Source organism: Nicotiana tomentosiformis, chromosome 4 (assembly GCF_000390325.3).
Source record: "Nicotiana tomentosiformis chromosome 4, ASM39032v3, whole genome shotgun sequence".
Lineage (NCBI taxonomy): Eukaryota > Viridiplantae > Streptophyta > Magnoliopsida > Solanales > Solanaceae > Nicotiana > Nicotiana tomentosiformis.
The window spans coordinates 22,657,631-22,683,966 of record NC_090815.1 but is presented as its reverse complement, the minus strand read 5'-3'; the positions used below and the strand labels follow the sequence as shown (position 1 = coordinate 22,683,966).

At 35.7% G+C, this 26,336-nt stretch overlaps 2 protein-coding genes across 2 annotated transcripts; one reads left to right on the top strand and one right to left on the bottom strand.

Moving 5' to 3' along the window:
* Positions 1–752: 752 nt before the first annotated feature.
* Positions 753–4,179, top strand: LOC104099535 (PHD finger protein MALE STERILITY 1). The gene is made up of 3 exons (XM_009606561.4): positions 753–1,056; positions 1,905–2,229; positions 2,705–4,179. Exons 1-3 carry the CDS (start codon positions 756–758, stop codon positions 4,071–4,073), a joined length of 1,995 nt encoding a protein of 664 aa, XP_009604856.2. The 5' UTR covers positions 753–755; the 3' UTR covers positions 4,074–4,179.
* A 1,459-nt stretch (positions 4,180–5,638) lies between these two features.
* LOC104099536 (CASP-like protein PIMP1) lies at positions 5,639–7,920 on the bottom strand. The gene is made up of 3 exons (XM_009606562.4): positions 7,704–7,920; positions 6,134–6,269; positions 5,639–5,930 (listed from the first exon to the last, which is right to left on the bottom strand). Exons 1-3 carry the CDS (start codon positions 7,889–7,891, stop codon positions 5,727–5,729), a joined length of 528 nt encoding a protein of 175 aa, XP_009604857.1. The 5' UTR covers positions 7,892–7,920; the 3' UTR covers positions 5,639–5,726.
* Positions 7,921–26,336: the final 18,416 nt, after the last annotated feature.

Genomic DNA, 26,336 nt, shown 5'->3' with positions numbered 1-26,336 from the left:
GCTTGTAGCTAACATAATTTCTTGAAAAGTTGTTGTTGATTAGTGGTAAATATAATTAGTGACAGATTTTTCTGTTTAGCTACATATTTTGTCTGTCGCTAATCCTTATCTTTTTAGTAGTGTCAGTAAGAGTATTTTACCGGACTTTTTTTTATTTATAAATTTTATAATCCAACGATTCATTCACCTTTATTATTGCGCATAATACCTCCAACATATACCTCACGGTTTGCTTTGCATGAACAATAAGTGTTTAATTTGATAGTGATTATATGTCTCGATTAAGAGTTTAAACTCTAAAATCTTACTTAAAATTAAAGGACTTAGCTAAGTAGTTGGCCAGTAATATTGTGTTATTTTTCATACTAAATAACGTAACTTTCAGCGTGCCTCAACTGACCTTAGAATTTGCCGGGACACAAAGCAATTTAAATGGTTAAGATTTGTCATGGCCAAAAGCATGGCTTTATTTTTTAATTGCATGCATGTAAGTAACTCTTGCTTTCTGCGATAGATTTGCAACAATTCCAATTTCTACAAACATTTCATGCTTATCAACAGGCTTGTAAAAATCTTTTATAAATTTAGTCCTTTTGGCAAAGTACATGTGATCCTTTTTATTAGTTTCCTTTAATTTTTTTAACCTAAGCTAGCTAGAGAGGTTGGTAAGTGGTAACTACTAACTCCCTTTAAATTTTCTTGAAATTCATGTTATTTTGGTTCCTCTTTGTTTGTACATGAAGGAGAAAATTAAGATGTCGAATTTAGATCTAAGTGGATCAAAGAAAAGGAAGAGAAATGACCAAAGGGTTTTTAAGTTCAAGACTTTTGGTGAACAAGGGTTTCCTACAGAGTTCATAGAGTGTAACTTTGAACAAAATGTTAAACTTCTTTTGGAATTTGCACAGCCAGAAGAAAATGGTGATCATGCCATGGCTATCTGGTCATTTCAGCTGGAAGTTCATCGACATCCGCCGATGCATATATTCCTGTTTGTTGTTGAAGAACCAGTTGAATTGTCCCTCAATCCTCATTGCAAACACTGTCAATATATAGGTATATACAAACTTCCATATCTGAGAACTACTGTTTGTTTTTCAACTTTATTTGATCATTGTGTAATTATATTGTAACAGTTTGTTTAACTTTCTTGATTCAGGAAATATTTATCATGACTAACCTGATAAAAACATAGTAGATAAAAAAATAGTAGCTAACCTGCTATAATATGTTAAGGTATACTCATAAGAGGCGAAGTTAAAATTTGAATTTTATAGGTTCGGAATTCTAATCTCTTTAAGTTACTGGATTCTAAATTAAAAATTTGTATATATTCAATGAATTTTTCAAGATAAAATATAGGGTTTGAACCAAAGCTATTGGGTTCGATCGAACCTGTAACGGATATGCTGGCTCTGCCCTTAACACTTATAGTGCAAAAAGTCTTTATGTTGTCAACTATATATGTATATTGCAAATGATACAATAGTAAACGTACTTAAGAATAGAAATACTTCGTAACATGTAACTTCATTGTTAGGTTTGTGTCTGGTGAAAAATGGACGTGATCTGTCCCCATATATACACGTAGGAAAAACAATTAAGTGAATCACACTTATTTGAATACGTATTTTTTAATTTCACCACAAAATACGTATTTTTTAGGTTGCTAATCTCAATTATTATAGATGGTTACCAATAAATTATTTTTCGGGTATTATATTGTAAAGATTCTTATATAACAAAGGGTATTAAAGTAATTAGACTAGTTCCTAATTATGTCAAATAATATGAGAAAAAAGAGTTGCTAGCATCAAGGAAGAAGATCTTTGTAATCTTGTGTTCTTATTTTAGGTAGGTTGTTTTTATATTCTCATGGTTGTAGTAATTAAAATGTAGCACAGGCTGGGGAAACCATCTGATCTGCAACAAGAAGTACCATTTCCTGTTGCCTTCAAAGGACACAGTAGCAGCTTGTTTGAGGTATGATAATCAAGGAGCTGGCAGTAACCAAAACACTTATAATACAAATGGTGGTGCAGTAGTAGGAGAAATTAGAAGTAAGTCGTCGAATTTGATTGAATTAGAGGGTCATATAATGCATGGTGTGTTTCACTCTAATGGTTTTGGGCATTTGCTATGTATCAATGGTTTGGAGACTGGTTCTGACTTGCCTGGCCACTCTATCATGGACTTCTGGGATCGCCTTTGCATTGGACTACGTGCAAGGTTTGTTATCCGCGAACCTATTTGACGGGACATACAATTTAGATTTTTTTGTCCATATGGGTGATGTCAAGTAAAAGTTCAAATTATCTTTAGATAGAGTCAATTCTCAACGACTAAATAAAAGCTTGTGTCTAATTTTATGAGAGATGTATATTCTGATAAATTAAGCAAGAGGTTTAACCTTTACATAATATTCCAAGTTTATGATATTCTCTTATTCATATTATCTGTCTTTTAAGGCTTTTACACACTCCTCTGTCTTAATCATATAAATATTTGTCTAAATTACTCTTTATCTTTTTTCAAACGTTTCACTTAATTAATACAATAAGGACAAATCAACAAACAGTAATACTAAATGATTTCTTATTTTTCTAAAACGTCAAACTTTTAAAACAAATTTAAATTACCAAAACGACTAATATTTGAGATCAGATGCAGAAATAATTTTTCTAATATTTTATTTATTTTGAAGGAAAGTGAGCTTAAGGGATATCTCACAGAAGAAAGGCATGGATCTAAGGCTACTCAACACAGTGGCCTATGGTGAGCCATGGTTTGGACATTGGGGCTATAGATTTGGCCGTGGAAGCTTTGGAGTAACTCAAGAAACATATCAAAGTGCAATCAATGCCATACAAAACATGCCATTAGCCTTATTAGCACATCACATAAATAATCATGAGATATTAACAGTGTTATCAAGGTACCAAATGTTATCAGGTCACACATTAGTCACACTTTGTGACACCTTTCATTTCATGCTGGAGCTCAAATCGCGAATTCCAAAAGAAAGTAACCTTAGCTCGTGTTACCCTGGGCTATTGGTAGATAACACATGTAGATGGTCACCTAAACGCGTTGAGATGGCTATTAGGGTTGTTGTGGAAGCCCTAAAAAGAGCTGAATCGCGGTGGATTTCTAGGCAAGAGGTTCGTGATGCTGCTCGTGCTTACATTGGTGACACTGGATTACTAGATTTCGTGCTCAAGTCATTGGGAAATCATATTGTTGGGAAGTATTTAGTTCGTCGATGCTTAAATCCAGTAACCAAAGTTTTGGAATATTGTTTAGAGGACATATCTAAAGCATTCCCTAAGCATGATCAAGGTTTTTGGGTTAATGACTCAAAAGGGAATCAACAATACAAAATTACATGGGTTCAACTTATGAAGGACATATATTTCTTGTACAAGAATATCCTAAAAGAGATCAAGGGAATGCCTAATTACACAGGCATCTTTGCTGCAATCCCAACAACTTCTCGAATAATCTTGGACGCGAAATACTTCCTCAAGGAATATAAAGGGGAGTCCGATTCAAGAATTGAAGTTGATAAATCAAAGATTTATTGTGCAATTATGTTGGTAACCAAGAATGGATTTGGGGTTGAAGAAAAAGTAATGACCCCATTTGAGTGCTTCATATTAAGAAAAGATGTCACATTTGATGAGCTAATGATTGAAGTGGAAAGAACATTTGGGAATATCTATTGGGGACTAAGGAACTTTGCCATAAGATCAATTAACAATTTGAGTCCTATTATTGGTACAGAATTGGTTTTTAATGTGATGAAACCTGGAAACAAGATTGTTTTAGGAGGGGTTATGTCCAATATTGATCATAATAATATAGGGATATTTGAAGGAATTAAGGATAATATTGTTGTGGATTGCCTTTGTGGGACAAAAGACGAAGATGGTGAAAGGATGGTTTGTTGTGATATTTGTGAAGTTTGGCAACACACTCGTTGTGTTAATATCCCAAACCAAGAAGCTATTCCAGATATATTCCTTTGTAGTAAGTGTGAGCAAGATATCCTACAATTTCCTTCACTGCCTTAGCTAATCTATAAGCAAAAGTTCTTTTGAAATAGTAGTTAATATATGTCAGAACTATTTATGCATTTACTACTATTTGAGTAGGAAGAACTGGTTTATGGATATGGGAGTTATAATACTACTCCATTTCATACTATTGCATGTTTTGTTGAAATAAAAAAACTAAGTAATGAGAAATTGAGAATAGTTGTCATAATCTTCTAGATCTATATATCTTGTTTGTCATGTACAAGTTCTATGTAAACAGATGGGATCTCCACCAATTATATATTAGGATATCCATTTAAAGCTTATCTAAATAGGCTGATCTAGCTGGGATTTTAAAATTTATAGGCTCCTATAGTAACGTCAAGTTAATAGACAATAATAACTAAGTTTACAGTCAAATATTTATAGATACAATGACCGATCTGGATCACAAGCTAACGTACTCAATAGCTTTTGCGCGGACTATATAGTTTACTTGTCTGTTTTTCCAGTCATTTTAGTTTTGTCTTTCATCATTTATATAAATATTTCTTTCACCTGGCTCGATTAATTTCAAGAGTTATCTACTATCTCATACCAACACAGCTATCGATAAAAAAATCATCTAGTATTTTTGTGTCTATTAGATTTGAACATAAGACCTCAAATTCTCTAACCTATTCTATTAATCACTAGGCCATACCTCTTTGGATGCATTATATAAGCTCTTATTAGAAAGATCACATCCTACCTCCTCCTTTCTTCTCACAAATAATATCGGGGACATCGCCACGTCCAAATGTCCTTTATCCATTTTTTTTAAAAATCCAATTGAATGACTAGTTTAAGTTATGTTTAACAGTTAGAACTTAAATGTCATGTTCAGGTTAATAAAATGACAATTTTTAGTTAACCAAGTAAATAACCTGTTATGACATATTAAGCTAACTTTGATGATGCAAAAAAAGATAATTATATTATTAGTGTATAAAATTTAATCCTTGACTGATAAATTAACCAACATTTTTTCAGCTAATGGAGATAAAAGTTATTAGGATGAATGCAGAAAATGACACAAGTGAAGAAAAGATATATATGTTGATATCTACTTACCCACGTGTACAAACACTTGAGTCTTGACCGTACCTAAAAAGCTACCCCTATGTCCCAATTTACGGGCAGAGTTCTAATTTCGAGAGTCAAAATGATCGTAATTTTTTTTTATCGTATTTTTTTATCGTAAATTTTTCATATATCCTTTATATATTTTGAATTAATAACTATCGTAACTTAGAGTACTTTATAGGCAGTTTTCAAATATGTAATTTATTTACTTCAAAAAACTTAATGATTCTATATCCAAATTCACGGTCAAAATTAAAAAGTTTGACTCTTAAAAATTTGAGGTGTGCGACAAACATTGGGACAAAGGGGGTATATATTCATATTTTCCCTGATTATAGATTCCTTGGGCTATAGAATATACACATCTCTTCGTTATTTTGGATGTCGTACTGTACAAAAACTATATCAGTAACTAACTAAAAGAAATTGCTGATAATAACAAAAATGAAATGGCAATACCTGCATAGCAACAAACATGTAAAAATGGATACACTACATTATTTAAAACTAGAATTGTCTCTACAAATAGGGGAAGCATTTTGTTTCCATAATATTCTTGTTCATTCACTCTTTATGGAAACTCAAAGATGATAATATAGAAGATATTCCACAAGTCACAAATCCAGCCCAAACAAATGCAGATGGGATGTACATCAAGTTCAAGAAGTCATGATATTTTGAGTTATCGTCGTTGTAAACAATTTTCTGTAGATCCATTGTTGCACCTAATGCTGTACCAGCTCCTGTTGCTACTATGCCGAAGATAATCTGCATGAATTTCAAGAAATTAATTTAAAATCAATACGATACTTGTAGTATATATATAAATACGCTAAAGGTCTAAAAAATCTTTATGCTATCCATATATATAAATTAAGTCTTTTAGGAGAACATGAATAAGACTCACTTTTCATTTTCTTATTTCTTGATAGCTATATAGATGAACGAAATTAGTGGAAATTGTTGTTAACCTTGTCGCCATAGAGTTCAATCTGGCGAAAAACCTTGTGGTTTATCAATCGCTTCTTTCTTATGAGGAAATATATTGCAAAAGGAATGTGCAATAGATTGTAGACAGCTCCTGCTATCACAGCAAAAAGCGTATAGCTGCAAAAGAAAAAGAAAAAAGAAGAATCATTCTAGTAAGTACTTGTCTAATTGCTATACTATAAAAAAATATAATATGTATTATACATTTAATGATACGTCCTCAAATAGTTTCAAATATCCTTACTTTAATACTATAACATCGATGGGAGAGGGAACTTTTTTTTTTTTGAGGTTCTGACATAATTGACCATTCGGCAAACTTAAGACAACCGCTAGCCCATTATATTTGATTGCAAGTTATAGTCAAAAACTTATTGCATTAGCTACAACAAAATATTCGCTAACCCACCTTATCTTTTTCATTCTGCCTTTTTGCTACGTCCAACTCCACCATCCAATTATAACCCATCATAAATATTAGTCTTTACTTTCTCAATTTGATAGTTCCCGTAGTAAGATTGATATTACATGCACTTAATAAATTTTATTTTTAGTCAAGATATGGTTACACAAAAAAAAAAAAAAGAAGAAAATTTCGCTATACATGACGGGATGTTTTACTGTACATTACTCCATTGATGATGAAAATTTTTAGTTGCCAAAAAAAATAAAAATCAATATTCTGTTTTTGCTTGTTTTGCATCTTTCTTTTTAAGAATTGTGAAGTGTACTCCTTTTTTTTTTTTTTTTTTTTTTTAATTAGAAACTGAAAATTTTACTTATATAATACTACGTAAGTTCAAACATAGGATCCATGGAGTATACTCCATTTGTTACAATTCCTAGATACACTAACAGACTATAAATAATTAAAAATTACAGTAAGATGCATCACATCAATTATGTAATGACTGATTTTATAAATGTGTAGTCATTCAATATACAAAAAGATTTGTCACTATACAAAAAATATATACAAAGACTGTCACTATATAAAAAAATAGACTATCACTATACAATTTATATACTAAATAGACTGTCACTATACAAAAAACATACAAAATGAATGTCACTATACAATATATACAAAAAAGACTGTCACTATATAAAAAATATACAAAATAGATGTCACTATACAAAATAGACGGTCAATGTACAATTTATATACAATAGAGTGTCACTATATAAAAAATATACAAAATAGACTATCACTATATAAAAAATATACAAAATAAACTATCACTATATAAAAAAATATACAAAATAGATATTTCGGGCTATTAAATATAATATGCTTGGATCGGAGGGACATTTCGGATCAATGAAGAAAAACATGAGCCGTTAAAATTTTGAGGGACTATAGAGGATCATTTTCTCTTTTTTAATCCGAGCGACAAATGACTAAGTTTAATTAGTGGATCGCGGCAGAAGGCCGCTCTACTACTTACAACACTCCATCATATAGTTAAATTATTTGAAAAGAATTCTACCCACCGCTCAATGAAATATTTGAATTTTAAAACAGTCATCGTGACGAGAGGGGGAATATACCTGTATGAGCGATAATAATCGTAGGTAAGTCTAGCTCCATTGTCAAAAGTCACTTCACTAGTCTGCAACACACCCCATGATACCAGAAGAGTAGCTAGAGTTACCACCCTTGCACCTAATGTAATCAATGGTATTTTTGATGAAGAGGAAGGTTTTTCATCAAGGTTATACTGAGGATAATTAGACATTTTCCTAAACTCAAAGCCTTTCTAACATATCCCTTCTTTAATCTAATGGTCCTTTTATACTCTCTAAAACGAGTCCCAATATTGAGTGTTTTATATGTTAACTTTTTCTAATTGAGTATATTTTGAACCTGCAACATCGATTAAATCTAAAAGTACGTACTGTCTTTTTTGTTATTTTTGCTTTCTTAGTCCTTTTGTTGTTGGATTCTTGGATTTACAAATAGATAGCTTTCAAATACTATGTTATTTTATTTTCTTTGCCGGCTACGTACGCTAATTGGAGCAAAAGTTATTTGAACCTTGCCAAGTGTAGAGATTAGGGGTATTGTAACGATCCGACTTGTCGTTTTAAAAATTTACGCTTCGTTCAGTGACTTAAGGTCTTGAGCAGCCTCGCAATATGTATTATGACCCGCGTGTGCGGTCGAGTTTGATTTACGGATGATTCGGAGAGATTTGGGACACTTAGTCCCTGAGATGGAAGCTTAAGTCTTAGAATTTTTACCGTAGTCGGAACTGTGTGAAGACGACTCCGGAATGGAATTTTGATGATGTCAATAGCTCTGTATGGTGATTATGGACTTAGGAGCGTGTCCGAAAAATTATTTGGAGGTCCGTAGAGAAATTTGGCTTGAAATGGCGCAAAATAAATTTTTAAAAAGTTTGACCGAGGGGTTGACATTTTGATATCGGGGCCGAAATCCGATTCTGGAAATTGAAATAGCTTCGTAATGTCAAAAGAAGGATTTTGCTGTTAGGACTTTGTTCTTCGCGTTCGCGAAGAGTTTCTCGCGTTCGCGAAGAAGGAAATTTTACTGTTCGTCGGCTGACTTTAGAAGTTCATATCTCGTAATCTATAAGGAATTTGGAGATGATCTAAAAAAGAAAGTTGTAGCCCTTTATGTCTAGTTTTTAGAAAGGTAAACTATTTGTCATTTAGAGTTGCATACAAAAAGTTATGGTGGATATACTATAGGTTGTCCGGGAAGAGTTTGGAAATCTCTGTTGCACAGGGATGACTTTGGAAGCTTATATCTCGTAATATATAAGGAATTGAGAGATGAGCAACAAATAAAAGTTATAGCCCTTGGAGTCTAGTTGTCAGAAAGTCAAACCACTTATCATTTGGAGTTTTGTATAAAAAGTTATGACCATTATACTAAAGGCTGTCTGAGAAGAGTTTGAAAATGACATTTGAAGAATTTGTTCTTCGCGAACGCGAGGGGAGTCTCGCGAACGCGAAAAACAAACCCCTGGGCAGCAGAATAAGTCCAAATTCATGTCATTCTTCTATTTTTGGACCAAGGAAGCTCGGGTGAGGCGATTTTTCGAGAGTTTTTCAAGAAAAACATTGGGGTAAGAATTCCTAACTTGATTTTGGTTAAATTACATAAATCTATTGTTGTTTTTATCACTAAATTAGTGAATTGGGTTGAAAAATTTAGAAAATCCTCTTGGTTTAAATTTAAGATTTGGAGGTCGATTTGTTATTGGAATTCGATAGAATTGGTATGGTTGAACTCGTATCGGAATGGGTGTTTGGATTTCATGAAAATTATGTCGGGTTCCGAGAGACGGGTCCCGCGTTGACTTTTATTGACTTTTTTGGAATAAAATTTTAAGTCGACGTATTATTATCCAGAATTATTTTCGATAAATTTTAATGAAGTTATACAATTAATTTGAATAGATTTGAGCTGTCCGGAGGTCAATTCAAGCAAGAAGGCTATTTTGAAATATCGACCTAACTTCAAAAAGGTAAGTGTCTTGCTTAACTTCGAGTGGGGGAAATTTCCCTTAGGCATTGAGTCTTATGTGCAACTTGGGTAATTGAAAACTATGTACGCGAGGTGACGAGTACGTACTTGGTTTATATGTGCAAATTTTATTGAGCTAAAGTCTTGAGCATATTGTGTAGCAAATTGAATAATTATTGGCATATATTTTATCATCTACTTGTCGTGCCTAAACCGTTGTTGTTGACTCTGTTGTTATATGACAATATGATGTGATTGTTATTTGATTATTTATGAAATTTCGTGAATTTGCTGGCTTGATAATTATTGGAATTTAATTTTATTTTGGATTTTTTCCTCTGCAAATAATTAATTAAATGAGCTTAAGAAGAGGTGTTTATATAATTGTTGAAAATTTGATCTTTTATGAAGACTTTGCTTTATGTTGAGTAATTTCTATCTCTATTAATTATTTTTGGGTGTTGTACATATTGTGTAGAGCATTTGGCTATTTGCTGTGAAATTAATTGACTTGGTTGTAGCTTTGAAATTTGGTTGTGGCCATTGGGCAAATTGTGATATGAATTAATTTTTGTTATGTTGTTGTGATAATTTCCCGTGTAAATTGTTGTGTTGTGTGAGTTGTTATATTGGGGAGATAAGGGTGACATTTCACCATTGATATTATGTGGTTATAAGGGTGGCATTTCACTGTTGTGTTTGTTGGCTATTGATATTGCCTGGGCGGAGTGATAAGGGTGGCTATAGGAGCGATAAGGGTGGCAATATGAGCGATAAGGGTGGCTATTGATATTGTCTGGGCGGAGCGATAAGGGTGGCTATATGAGCGATAAGGGTGGCAATAGGAGCGATAAGGGTGGCTATTGTCAGGGACGCTATGTGATGATGTGGGGTTGTGGTGTTGAAAATTTTCATGTGATGTTGTGATTTTCTTGTGTTTATTTTTATACCTTGTGCAACATGTCTTGTTGTTAGTAAATTGATAATAATCTGATTTTGTTGAAATTGGGAGCCTGTAGCTATTGTCAGACGGTTTATAAAATGAAATGTGGGCACGAGGTGCCGTGTATTGTGATATGAAATGGGGATATTGGCACGTGAATTGTCCGTGCAGTTGCGATATAAAATATGGGCACGAGGTGCTGTGATGAAATGATAATGATATTTGGCACGTGAATTGTCCGTGCAGTTGTGATATGAAATGAGGGCACGAGTTGCCGTGCAAATATGATGATTTAATTATGGGCACGAGGTGCCGTGAAAATATAAAAATGGGCTGAGACCCGTATTTATGAAAAATATAAAAATGAGCTGAGACCCGTATTTTGATGATTTTGAAATGAGGTGTCACATGGTCACTTTTTAATTGAAAGAATTATATTCAAAATATTTATTTGAAGGGATTTTTACTTAGAAAGTATCATATAAAAGAATTGTATTTTGAAAGATATTTATTTGAGGAAATTGTATTTGGAAAGATTTATTGAAAGAATTATATTTGAAAAAAAAAATAATTATTTGAGAGAATTATATTTGAAAAAGAGTTATCTGAAAAAACTATGTGAAAGACATTTATTTGAAGGGCTTGATTTAATTGGGTGTAATTGTGTTTATTAATTGTTGAGTGATATTAATGGTGTTCTTGTTGTCTGTTACGCATATCACTGGTTGTTTTATCTTGCCTTTATTATTATTTGTTTCCTATTATTTTGTATATTATATTGCACAGGTTATTAGACTAGTGAGTGTCTTGACTGTACCTCATCTCTACTCCATTGAGGTTAGTCTTGATACTTACTAGGCACCGCTGTGGTGTGCTCACTCTACACTTCTGCACATTTTTGTGCAGATCCAGGTATTGAAGATATCGAACTTGAGTAGAGTTAAAGCGCGATCATAAGGATTCAAGGTAGAGCTGCTTGACCGTCGCAGTCCCTTGGAGTCTTTTCATTTTATTGTACTGTTAATTTATAATCAAACAGTATTGTATATTCGGGCCTCGTGATCATTCCATATATTCAGTTAGAGTTCGTGACTCAGTACTACCAGTCTTGGGAGGTTGTGTATTGTAATTATTTCTATTGTTAGATTTAAAAAAAATGGCTTCAAAATGTAATAGAAATCGGCTTACCTAGTCTTAGAGACTAGGTGCAATCATGACGCCTGTGGTGGGATTTTGGATCGTGATAGATATTCAACACTTTCTTATCATGAATGTAGTATTTAGCCCATAAATGTTAGACAGGAAACTCACGGGTTTCTCCTTAGCGGAAGTGGAATTTGCAACAATCACTTCCATTATTAGCTTTATACTCCATCGAGGTTAGTCTTGATACTTACTGGGTACCGACCGTGGTGAACTCATATTACACTTCTACATATTATTATGCAGATTCACGTATTGGAGATATCGGGCTCAGGCAGAGTTAGCTTCTTGATCACGAGGATTCAAGGTTGAGCTGCTTGGTCGTCGCAGTCCCTTTGAGTCCTTTCCCTTTTTATTGTACTGTCAATTTTTTTATCCGAATAGTATTGTATTTTAATTTTTAAGATCTTTCTATGTATTCAGCTAGCATTCGTGACTTTGTATTACCTAGTCCTGGGAGGTTGTTGTGATTATTGCCGCGTAGGCTTATTTTACCTTTATTTTGGTATTTATAGTAAACTCCGTTTTAAAATATTATTGTTAAACTGACTTAATTGTTATAAGTAATCGGCTTACCTAGTCTTAGAGACTAAGTACCATCACGACGCCTAAGGCGGGATTTTAGGTTGTGATAAGTTGGTATCAGAGCTCTAGATTCATAGGTTCTATGAGTCACGAGCAAGTTTAGTAGAGTCTTACGGATCGATATGGAGACGTATGTACTTATCTTCAAGGGGCTGCAGATCTATTAGGAAAATTCCACTTCTTTCATTCTTGTCATGCAGATTTGTTAATTTCGAAGTTTGAGCCTTTGTATCTCTATTCTCTCACGGATAGTAAGGACACACACTGCTGAATCAGCTGAGCAGACATCTGCGCGCCCTGCTAGAGCTGCGAGAGACCGGGGTCGAGGTAGAGGTAGGTTGTGGATATTGCCAGGAGGTTAAGGCGTATTCAGGGTGAAGAGAGGGAGGATAATAAGGCCAAGAGGAATCGAGGTTTTGGAGGATTCAATGGATTCTACTGTTCATCTATGACCTATCACGGCGGAGGCTCAGGCAGTTGGCCAGTCCAGTCCACACTTCAGACTACTTGCGGTGCTCAGTTAGTCAGGGACCTCAGGGTACTCATATGAGGCAGTCATCTTTTAGTGCTCCACCTGCACAAGGTTCCTACAGTGGTTATTCCAGTTACTCGGCACAGACTCAGTACCAGCAGCTACGCCTGTTGAGGTGTTGTTATGAGTGTGGTGATACTAGGCACATCATGAGAGATTGTCCCAGGCTCGGGAGATGTGGATTTCATCAGAGCACTCAAGCTATGGGCTCCATTCCAATTGCTACTCTACATGTACAACCAGTTAGGCATGGAGGACAGACGGGTAGAGGGCGCCCTAAAGGGGGCCCAACCCGTTGATATATTTTCCATGGTAGGGCTGAGGCCGCTGCACCAGATGGTATCGTTACAGGTATAGTTTCGATTTGTCATATAGGAGCATCAATCTTATTTTGATCCGGTCTTATTTATCAGTGCGAGTCCTCCTGTCTGCCTCATATATGGGTGAGTTTCGTGATTCTTGTACTATGTTTATGTGTTTACCTCTATTGAGAAATTCAATAGCGGTAGCTCGTGTCTACCATTCTGGTTTGTTCACTACTAAGAGTCATGAGACTAGGATGAATTTTCTATTACTCATTATGGTAGGTTTTGATGTGATTTCTGGATGGTTTGGTTACGATTTGTGATTTAGGTGCTCTACCGGTATGAGAAGTTCGTTACATGTTGTGATTTTATTTTGCGAAATTAAGTTAGTTGAAGGTTTTGGTTGGTGTAATATGTATTCTACTTGTGATTCATAGCTGAGGTTAGGATCCTCGTATTTCCATGTGGATTGATATGTTTGGACCGGGCAATATTCTGCGGTGGAGTTATATTAGGATGAGGTCCTTGTGATTAGTTTGTATGTTTTGTTCTTCCGTGGGGAAATAGATTCGTAGTATGATATCGATGGGGATTTGTACTAGTTGGACTTGTTCGATAGTTCTCTCATGTGTTTCTCTTTCCATATTTAGTCATATTTAAGTTGTGCTTGTGAGTTAAGATTGCGAGGTTTGTGCCCAGATGGCGTTGGGTGTGACTTGTTGATTTGGGTGAGTGGTTATGAAGTCTTCATATTTTTTGCACTATTGTTAGTGTTATGAAGGTTTTTAACAAGGTTCTTGTCGATATGAGGCTATTTACCGGTACCGAGTTTGGTAATGGATAGTTATTACAATCAGAGTTGTTGCTTTGGGCATATAGGTGAAGTGTTACGTCGTGTGGTTAACCTTGTGGGCATATACATGAGCTGTTGTAGTTGGTTGAGGTTGATACAGTGTGTTATATGTGAATCGGGTCTTTGGGAAATGATCGGATATTGAAAAATTTGGTTCTAAGGCTTATCAGTATGGGTGAAAGGAATAATCTTCAGTTGAGATAGTGTTGTCGGACCTATGTGGATTGGGTTTATGTGGGATCACCCATAAGTATATCTATGGCAAGTTCATTTAGTGATTGCGTGGCTTCGGAACGGTTCTTGACACGTTCGAGGACAAACGTTTGTTTAAGAGGGGGAGGATGTAACGACCCAACCGGTCGTTTTGAACTTTAGCATTCCGTTCGGTGGTTTAAGGTCTCGAGTAGCTTCATATTATGTATTATGACTTGCATATATGGTCTGTTTCGGTTTTCGTGTGTTTCGGAGTTGATATGGAAGGATGGTTCTCATTTTAGAAGCTTAAGTAGTAAGAGTTGACCAGAGTTTAACTTTTATGTAAACGACTCTTGAATGGAATTTTGAGTATTCTACTAGCTTCTTATGGTGATTTTGGACTTAGGCGTATGTCCAGATTTAGATTTGGAGGTCCGAAGGTAGATTTGATGCTTTTTGGTGAAAGTTGAAAAGTTGAAGGTTTGGAAGGTTGAAAGGGCTGACCGGGAGTTGAATTTGTTTATATCGAATTCAGATTGTGGTTCCGGGAGTTGGTACAGCTCCGTTGTGTCATTTGGGACTTGCATGCAAAATTTAGGGTCATTCCGGGTTGATTTAATATGATTTGACGCGAGTTATAAAAGAGGAAAGTTCACTAGTTTATTAGGCTTGAATTGAGGTGCGATTCATAGTTTTGATATTGTTTGATGTGATTTGGAGACTCGAGCAGGTCCGCGTTATGTTATAGAACTTGTTGGTATGTTCTAGCGGAGTCTCGGGAGCCTCGGGTGTGTTTCGAATGGGTTGCGGGTCATTTTTCTATATTTTTGAACTGATGGTTCTGATATCTGATGTTCTTCATCGCGCTAGTGATGAAGCAATCGTGTTCGCATAGAGATTTCTGTGGAGGCATGTATTTTGTTCTTCACGGTCGCGAAGAGGCGACCGCGTTCGCGAAGCTTGGAGGACTTTTGTATTCACGTTCTGTTCTAGGATACGCGATCGTGTATACTGATAGCTGGAAGGAGCATCAAGGATTTGTTATTCGCGTTCGCGTGAGAGGCATCGCGTTCGCGTAGTGCGCTGGAGATTTGTGAGTCACGTTCGCGACTTTATTTCGCGTTCGCGAAGAACGTTTGGGCAGTTGTTGAAATTTGTCTTCGCGGTCACGATGGTCATTCTGCGATCCCGATGGGTAAACACTGGGGCAGAAAATATAAAAGTACTCTATTTCGAGAATTTTTTTATTTTATCACTTTTTGAGTTAGATAGCTCGGATTTGGGAGATTTTGGAGGGGATTTTTATGTGTTGGATTGAGGTAAGTATTCTTGACCCGAATTTAATTATATTTCATGATTCCATCTTTATTTTATGAAAAATTAATCCAAATAACCGCACACCCAACTGCTTAAACTAAAAATAGCCGGTGGAGGTATAATGTAAGCATAATTTGTGTATTATATGTGTCTAATTATATATAATGAATGTATAATCTATGTATATAGCTAAAAAAAGTAAACAATGAATGTGACACAGTTATTTGTGTAAAGATTCCTTATTTTATCATTAAATTAGTGATTTGAATTGGAGGAATTGGGGATTTTTGTAAAAACTTTCTAAAATGTAAGATGATGATATGAAGGCCGATTTTGATGTCTGAATTGGATAATTTTGGTATGGTTGGATTCGTATCGGAATGGGTGTTCGAATTTTGTGAGTTTTGCCGGATTCCGAGGTGCAAGCGCAAGGTTGACTTTTTGGTTTTTATTAAAGATCGAAACTTTATTATCCGAAATTATTTTCTGTGGCTTTTATTTATGATATTAAGTTATTTTAGATTCGAGCCATCCAGAGGCTGTTTCACACGAGAATGTCATTTTAGAGTATTGATTTAGCTTTTTTGAGGTAAGTATCTTGCCTCACTTTGTGTGGGGAAACTACCCCTTAGGATTTGGGTTGATTGTGTTATTTGAATTATGTGAAAGACGTGTGATGAGTGCGTACTCGGGCTTATATGTGAAAATTGACCGGTTTAGACTCTTAGTCTTCTTTCATGTATTTATTTGAAATTGTTAGCACATGTTATATCTTTTATTTGTCAATCTTACTCTTATATGCTTTATTTGAAGGTGTTACCTCTTTTATTGTAATGTGACCTTCTTTATTGTTGAGTTATTCTTAAATGAAATTGTTGTTACGTGATATCCTTTCGCTGTCGGGTTATTCTCATGCATTTAGACGTAGTTTCTAGTCCATGCCATCTCTTTCATTGTTAGCTTATGTTATACACTAGACTTCGAAGTTTGTCATTTCATGGAAATACGTTCATTATTAAGTTTATTCTTAAAGCAATTAATTGAAGTTGAAGTCACTGAAAGTCATTAACCTATTTTAGTTGGAGTTGGAGTTTAATGGGGTATTGTTCATTGTTGAGTTACTTTCCCCGCTTATTTTGTTACAATTATAATTTTGTACACATTGTGTTTGAGCCGTGGGCTATGTGTATATTGTGATATTGGTATTGTTGTTGGTAAGAGGTTGTGGCCTATGGGCACTTGTGGTACGAGTTGATGTCTCGTGTTGTTGTGATGTTAGCACATGTGAATTTGTTGTGTGAGTTGGTTGTTGTTATGTGGAGCATAAGGGTGGCATCTCATTGTTAATCATTGTGCGGAATGATACGGGTGGCTAATAATATTTTCAGGACGGAGTGATACGGATGGCTACTGTTATTGTCAGGGCGGAGCGATACTGGTGGCTATCGGAGTAATACAGGTGGCTATTATGTTAAATATCGGGGCGGAGTGATAAGGGTGGATATTATGATATTATCAATATAGAGATATAAGGGTGGCTATGTCATGGATGATATGTGATGGCCTGGGGGCATTATGTTGATGATATTCGTGTGATGGTATGATTTTCCTTGTGTATGTCATGCACCTTACGTGACTTGTTGTGTTGCTTTCAATAAGCTACTCTATGTCTTTGATATTACTTGTTGACTTGGACTGTAATAGTACACTCGCACAAGCATACACCGTAGCATGCCACTTATATCAGTTCAGGAGTATGAGACTTGACATTCATTGATCATGCCCATGTATTCTTGTATTATCTACTTCCATTTTGGTATTGAGCTTGTGACCACGTCGGGCGGATTGTAATTGTGAGTCCGTGATCATGCCGGACGGATTGAGATATTGGCACGTGAGTTGTCCGTGCGGTTGTGATTAATAATGTGGGCACAAGGTGCCGTGAGCATATGATTTATGGTTTGAGACTCGTGACTTGTGTTTATGAGATGAGGTATCTCGAAATAATTCTATTGTGAAACTTGTGTTAGAACTATTTGAGTATTCAGTTGTCATTATTTTTCCTTAATTGGTTTCACTGGTACTTAACGGTGTTCGAATTACTTTACGGTTATATCACATGTTTATTCATTATTGTCATTTACTGCTTATTGCTTCCATCATTAACTTTGTACTTATTTACTGCACATGTTATTATAACTAGCATGTGTCTTTACTTGTACCTCGTCACTACTCCACCGAGGTAAGTCTTGATACTTACTGGGTACCGACCGTGGTGACTCATACTACATTTCTATATATTTTTGTGCAGATTCAGATATTGGAGATATCGGATTCGGACAGAGTTAGCTTCTTGATCGCGAGGATTCAAGGTTGAGTTGCTTGGTCGTCGCAGTCCCTTGGAGTCCTTTCCCTTTTTATTGTACTGTCAGTTTGTTATCCGAACAGTATTGTATTTCAATTTCTGAAATCTTTCTATGTATTCAGCTAGAGTTCGTGACTCTGTATTACCTAATCTTGGGAGGTTGTTGTGATTATTGTCGCGTAGGCTAATTTTACCTTTATTTCGGCATTTATATTAAACTCTGTTTTAAAATATTATTATTAAACTGGCTTAATTGTTATAAGTAATCGACTTAACTAATTTTAGAGATTAGGTGTCATCACAATATCTAAGGCGGAATTTTGGATCGTGGCGCTGCTAAACTAATTAAGCCGTTGTACGTTTTTATATATATGTACATTTTCCATCAGAATAATGCAGTCTTATTATATATGTACTTTTTTTTCTCTTTATATACGTACACGTAATCTGAACGATAGTAATAAATTCAATTAAACTTAGCTACACACTCGCACACGCTTTCCAGAATCATTTTTTTTTTCTCGATTTTCATATTTGTCTTTTGTCCAAGTTGAGAAAACCAAGACTAAGAACAAGACACATAAGAAATTGGTCTAGGAATATCGGAATAGGAATAAATAAACAAATAAAATAATGATGACGAAATTGCTTCTGAGATGTGAAGAATTGGACTTAAGATGGAGTCAGACAGAGGCGTATCATTGATGAATATGGGTTCACGTGATCTCATACTCCTCTCTTTAAATTATATATAATAATATTATATTTTTTTAAAATTATTTAAATATATGTGTGTGAACTCATGCTCAAAGACTCTTATGGTGTAATTATTATTGGGTGCACTTCTACAATTGAAATTGGCGGTTCAAATCCCACTTTGAATGATCTTGATTTCGGTACGGAGTATATATATATATATATATATATATATACGAAGTATAGATATATATATGTGAAAATTACTAAAATTTCAAAAAGAATATAATTTTGAACCTATAATTTTAAAAGTATAGTGAGTTCATGGTAGAGACTAAAGCTAAACCTTGTCAAATGCAAATTCTAGATATATTTTTTCACAACAGTACACTCATCCTTTTGAAATTTTGGATCTGTCTCTAGAGCCTGTGCTTACGTAATTATGCAGTTGCAACTTGCAATAAAGGAGTCAAATTTCGTGTACACTAAATATGGAGGAACGGTTTAGGGGCATATCAGCGATTACATTATGTTCGTTGTTGGAAAATATTATTGGGTCCGGATGACTCATAAGCTTATTAATAAGTTTACTTATAACTGGTATACACCATTACTCATAAGCTTATTAATAAGTCTACTTATAACTGGTAAATACAACATTACTGCTGTAGAAAAAATAGGTTTTTTCCTAATGTTTCTTATGTGAAACAAACGTCGGCTAGGGTTAGATTCTCTGCATCTTAGAGAGGGGCAGTAGGCTGAATAGTAAATGACAACAAAGAGTAAACATGTGATATAACCGTAAAGTAAACCGAACACCGTTAAGTACTAGTGAAACCAATTAAGGAAAAACAATGACAACCGAATACTCAAACCATTCTAACACAAATTTCACAACAGAATTACTCCGAGATACCTCATCTCATAAACACAAGTCACGAGTCTCAAACCACAAATCATATGCTCACGGCACATTGTGCCCACATTATTAATCATAACCGCACAAATAACTCAAGTGCCAATATTTTAATTTGCCCGGCGTGATCACGGGCTCACAATCACAATCCGCCCGGCATGGTCACAGGCTTAATACCAAAATGAAAGTAGATAATACAAGAATATATGGGCATGATCAATGAATGTCAAGTCTCATACTCCTGAACTGGTATAAGTGGCATGCTACAGTGTATGTTTGTACGAGTGTACTACTATAGTCCAAGTCATCAAGTAATATCAAAGACATCAAGTAGCTCATTGAAAGCAACACAACAAGTCATGTAAGGTGCATGACATACACAAGAAAAATCACACCATCACACAAATATCATCAACATAATGCCCCAAGGCCATCACATATCATCCCTGACATAGCCACCTTTATCTCTCCATATTGATAATATCATAATAGCCACCATTATCGCTCCCCCAGACATTTAACATAGTAGCCACCCATATCACTTAGATCGCTTCCCGTACCACTCTGCCCTGACACTATCAGTAGCCACCCATATCACTCCGATAACCACTATACTCTACCCTAACAATATTATTAGCTACCTGTATCACTCATCACAATCATCAACAGTGAGATGCCACCCTTATGCTCCACATAACGACACCAGTGAGATGCCACCCTTATGTTCCGCATAATAATAATCAACTCACATAACAAATTCACATATGCTAACTTCACAACAACACGACATATCAACTAATACCACAAGTGCACATTGCCACAACCTCTTAACAACAACAATACCAATATCACCATAACACATAGCCCACTGCTCAAACACGATGTGTACAAAATCTCAATAGCAATAAAATGAGCGGGGAACGTAACTCAACAATGAACAATACCCCATTTAACAACAACTCCAACTAAAATAGGTTAATGACTTTTAATGACTTCAACTTCAATTAATTGCTTACGAATAAACTCAATAATAAAGATATTTTCATGAAATGACAAACTTCAAATTCTAGTGTATAACATAAGCTAACAATAAAAGAGATGGCATGAACTAGAAACTACGTCTAAATACATGAGAATAACCCGACAACGAAAGGATATCATGTAACAACAATTTCAATTAAGAATAACTCAACAATAAAGAAGGTCACATTACAATAAAAGAGGTAACAACTTCAAATAAAGCATATAAGAGTAAATTTGATAAATAAAAGATATAACATGTGCTGACAATTTCAAATAAATACATGAAAGAAGCCTAAGAGTCTAAACTGGTTAATTTCCACATATAAGCTTGAGTACGCACTCGTCACCTCGCGTACACGTCTTTCACATAATTCAAATAACACAATCAGCCCAAATCCTAAGGGATATTTCCCCCACACAAGTTAGGAAAGATACTTACTTCAATAAAACTAAATCAATACGCTAAAATGATCTTCTCGTGTAAAACAACCTCTGAACGATTCGAATCTAACGAAAATAACTTAATATCATAAAAAAGGCATTAGGAAATAATTTCGGATAATAAAGCTTCATTTTTTAGTGAAAACAAAAAAGTCAACCCAAAACGTCAACCCCAGGCTCGCACCTCTGAACCCGACAAAACTCACAAAATTCGAACACGCATTCTGATACGAGTCCAACCATACCAAAATTATCCAATTTCGATATCAAATTGGCCTTCAAATCATCATCTTACATTTTAGAAAGTTTTTATAAAAATCCCCAATTTCTCCAATTCAAATCACTAATTTAAACCAAAAACCCCAAAAATGCGTGAGGAGAGAGCTCTGGCAACAGGCGATTTGCGATGACTCAAGCACAAAGCTCCCACAGGCCATTAGTGGCTTCTCCGGCCACTGACTAGTCATCTTGATACTCAAAATGGTACTAGACCTAATTGTGCAAAAGTTAAGGTTGAGGTTAATTTGTTAGCTATGTTTCCTCAACGAATTAAAATAGTAGAAGAGGAAGATGAATCTGGTCCTGAGGAATTTAAGTGGATGAAGTTTTAATATGATTACATGCCAAAGTATTGTATGACTTGTAAGAAGAAAGGGCATAATGAATTGGATTGCTGGGTAATTCATCCTGAGTTACACATGAAGTTTGATGAAGTTGATGAAAGTAGTAAAGGCAAAGACGTGGTGGGTACTGCAGCTAACACCACCAAGGTGCTCACAAGTGGAAAGTTCTTGGAAAGCCTCTTCCTATTCCCGCAAAACAAGAATGGATGCAACGAATACATAATAAATATCAAAGATATATAAGAGGCCATATTATAGATAATACAAAGAAGAAGGAGGATGACAAATTGAAGAGGAAGGCCATTGATGATGCAATAGAAACTAAGAATAAATTTGATACACTGGAGATTGAAGAAATAGAACAACCAACTTAAAGGATCACTGATTTCAAAGGGGATAGGAATTACAATGAAAAAGAGAAGAAACAACTGGAGAAGGAATCCAATAAGGATCAGGAGAAGACACAACTAGACAATTCTCAAATTTCTAGCTCAAATCCTAGGGCAACTGGGACTATTATAGCGGCAAAAACTGGAACACTAATCCTACTTCTACAGGGATTGGGGTAGATACAAGTAAAGAGAGGATGATTGATTGGGTAAATATGAGATTTAGGGCTCCTAAAGAAGTGCTTAATGTTAACATGAACCAGGCTTGTCAGGAGGTACCTTAACAAATGACACAAGACTCATCAAAGGCAGTTGAAAACACTAAAGCTTTAAATAATATTAGTTCTTCATGGGGTGATTAAGTGGAGCTAATGGAGAACACTACAAGAACTAATTTTAATGCCCAGACCAAGGATCAAAGGAGTAGCATGATTAAAGCACAAGCTGACAATATAGGGCAGATTGCTACAGTAAACCCTAGTTTACTACGAACTAGAGTTGAAGATTTTGAAGGAACAAGAAAGAAACATGCAATGCAACCAGTTGGAGTTGATAAAGGATTAGTAGAAGGAGGTAAAATCAATGGATGATTAGTTATTGATGCAGCTGGGAAGAATACACCCGATGGTACAGTAAAACCTAAGAAAATTGTCAAGGTTTTTGGCTGTAATTCAGATGATACAGTGGAGGTTTTAGGTGGTGATAGGGTTGGAGATGATAATGTTAAGGTCCTAGAGTATACATTAAGGTCAGACCATGAAACAACTGATGGGAAGACTTTTGATCTTAATGAAATAGTGATTCCTGCACTACCAGCTACAATAAACCCTAGCTTAGGTTTTGTATATAACCTCCAATTTAAAGTGATTCAAGAGGCTTTGGATGTTATGGAACAAAACTCTATGGTGTTAAAGTATGCAACAATAAAGGCACATGATCAAATTGAGCAAGCTATTTTCCCCAAAAATAATGGTTCAATTGAAGCAATGCCAATGTCATGTGCTTCAGGTATTTGGCAACTAATGCATATTCAAATCAATGTCATCTTGAAATCACCAAATCATATCCCGCATGACTTTATCACACATAATGTCACCCAGTGGACATTCAAGAAGCGTTAGTGGAGCAAAGGCAATTGGAAGATAAGGGTGATGATGAGTCAACTGCAAGGAATTTCAAAGTTGTAGCTAGGGAAGCTGACTTATTAGCTAGAGCCAGTGCTAAGAGTGGTAGGGAAGGACGAAAATAGATATAGAGTAAAGAGGCAGCTCAACCTACAAGAAATTTGCTCAGAAAGGCAGTCTCACAAACTAAATGATGATAAAGACATTAGTTTGGAACATAAGGTCTGTTAATACTCAACATGCCTTTCAGAGGATGATCAACATGCAAAGGTAACATGGTTTCTTCATTGTAGCACTCATGGAACCTTTCATAACTCTAGACATATTCAGAGGTACATGAGAAGGTTAGGAATGGAAATTGTAATATCAAATATCAATGGCAAAATATTGTTGTACTTTGATGTTGTGGTGGATTGGGAATTGTTGATGGATACTGAGCAACATGTGACTATTAAGGTGTATCATCAAGATATTGGTAAGCACATTATGATGACCTTTGTGTATGCTAAATATTCAATACTTGAAAGATTAAAATTATGGGACAATCTGTACTATCTTCCTAGTGATATGGATTTGCCTTGGGTGGTTTGTGTAGACTTCAATGTGGTTCTTAAAGAAGATAAGAAGATAGGAGGCCTGTCAGTTTACCCTCCAGAGTATGAAGATTTTTCTTTTTGTGTTAACTCATGTGGGCTGTTTGATCTTGGATACAAAGGGAGCCCTTTCACAAGGTGAAATAGGAGACCCAATGCTGAATATATCTTCAAGAGGTTGGATAGAATTTTTGTAAATCTACCATTTCAGAACTTGTTTCCAAGTATTGAAATGGAGCATCTAATAAGAACAGGCTCAGATCATGCTCTAATGTTGATGAGCTGTGGAGATAAGGCAATGCAATTCATCAAATTCAAGTTCTTGAATTTCTAGACAAAGCATGATACATTTAAGGAGGTAGTTTGTAACGACCCGACCAGTCATTTTGAGCTCTAGCGTATCGTTCAGTAGTTTGAGGCCATGAGCAAATTCACTTCAGGTATTATGACTTATGCGTATGGTCGGAATTGAATTTCGGGAAGTTCGAAGTTGATTTGGAGAGAAAATTCTAATTTCGGAAGCCTTACGTTGGAGGAATTGGCTAAGGTGTGAATTTTGAGTAAACAAACTCGGAATAGGGATTTGAAGGTTCCAGCAGGTTCGTATGATGATTTTGGATTTGGGCGTATGTTCGGATCGGATTTTGGATGCCCCGGGAGCGTTTCGGCATATTGTGGAAGTTAGCATTTTGGAAGAGTTCCATAAATTTAGGTTGAAGTGAATTTCAATGTTATCAATATCCGTTTGGGATTTCGAGCCTAGGTATAGCTCCGTATGGAGATTCTGGTATTGGGAGCGCGTCCGAAAGTGGATTGGAGGTCCATAGGTCATTTTGGGGTCATTTGGCGAAAGTTGGAAATTTGGATAATTTTGAGAAGTTTGACAGGGAGTGGACTTTTTGATATCGGGGCCGGATTCTAATTTCAGAAGTTGTAGTAGGTCCGTAATGTCAATTATGACTTGTGTACAAAGTTTGAGGTCAATCGGACTTGATTTGATAGGTTTCGGCATCGAATATAGAAGTTGAAATTCTAAATTTCATTAAGCTTGGAATGAGGTGCGATTCATGAATTCGACATTGTTTGATGTGATTTTAAGGCTCGACTAAGTTCGTAAGGTGTTTTGGGACGTGTTGGCATATTTGGTTAAGGTCCCGAGGGCCTCGGGTGGATTTCGGGTGGTTAACAGATCGAATTTGAAATTTGAAGAAGAGTTGAGGCAGCTGATATCTGGTGTACCCGCACCTGCGAGGTTTTGACCGCAGGTGCGGAGGGCGCAGAAGCGACATTAGAGTCGCAGGTGCAGAGCAGGCTGGCCAGGTGAAGGACTGCAGGCGCGGAGCTTTTGGCCGCATCTGCGCAAGCGCAGAAGCGGAAGGTTTCTCGCACCTGCGAAGCCGCAGGTGCGAAGGATGGGGCTGGGCAGTGTGTTCTTTAAAAACGAGGGCTTGGCTCATTTTTACCTCATTTCCTCCATGAGAGCCGGTCTTGGAGCGAGTTTGGAGCTCATTCTTCGTCATCAATGCCAAGGTAAGTGATTCCCACTTATTATAAGTTAAATACATGGTTTGTATAAGGATTTAACCATTGAAATTAGTAGTAATTGTGGGGTTTTGGTAGAAAACCTAGAATTTGGTATTTTTGGATTTTTTACCACGAATTTGAGTATGGAATTGTGCAAAAAATTATATATTTGAGTTCGTGAGGCTATGGGTAAACTTTATCTTCGAAAAATTTCGGAATCCGGGCATGTGGGCCCGAGGGTGATTTTTATCAACTTTTCGATCGGGGTTAGAAATTATTACAAATTGGATTAAAATGCGTTTTAGAGTATATTTTTATGTGTTTGTATATTTATTGGCTAGTTTTGGAGCGTTGATCATCGGTTTGAGTCGTCGGCTTGGGAACCGGTTAAGGAGCTTCGGAGCGAGGTAAATCTCCTTTCTAGCATTATAAGAGGGAATTAACCCTATAGGTAAAATTAATTAATATATGTTTTTAATTGTGGGGGATATATACGCACGAGGTGACGAGAGTCCGTACGTAGCTACTAGTTATGCCTATGTCCTGGTAGTCTAGGTTTACATCATGCCTTGTTAACATTACTGTCGATTTATGTTATTGTTTCCCTTAAGAAGAAGCAAGATTGAGGGTGAGTAATAATTGTCTTGAAAGAATGGAAATTTGAAGAATTTAAAATTTAAAAGGTTTCATTTGAACTTTGTAATTTCGAAAAGAATTGAGAAATATTATAATAGCTTAAGGAATCTATGTGTAACCGCATCGCATGTATGATTCGCGAGCGGGGTAATTTCCTTAAAAAGCTTCAACTTGAATTTCCCTTATTTTAAAAAGAATCACGAAAGAGATTTGATTTAAATGTTAAATTTATATTTGGCCGCGTCGCAGGTATGATTCGTGAGCGGGGTATCTCCTTAAATTTATATTTGACCGCGTCGCATGTATGATTCGCGAGTGGGACCCGCGTTGCATGTATGATTCACGAGCGGAAAAATTTATAGATGCATCTATGGTTTGCATCGTTTGACCCTCGGCAGTGCACAATTTATTTTTATTGTTGGATC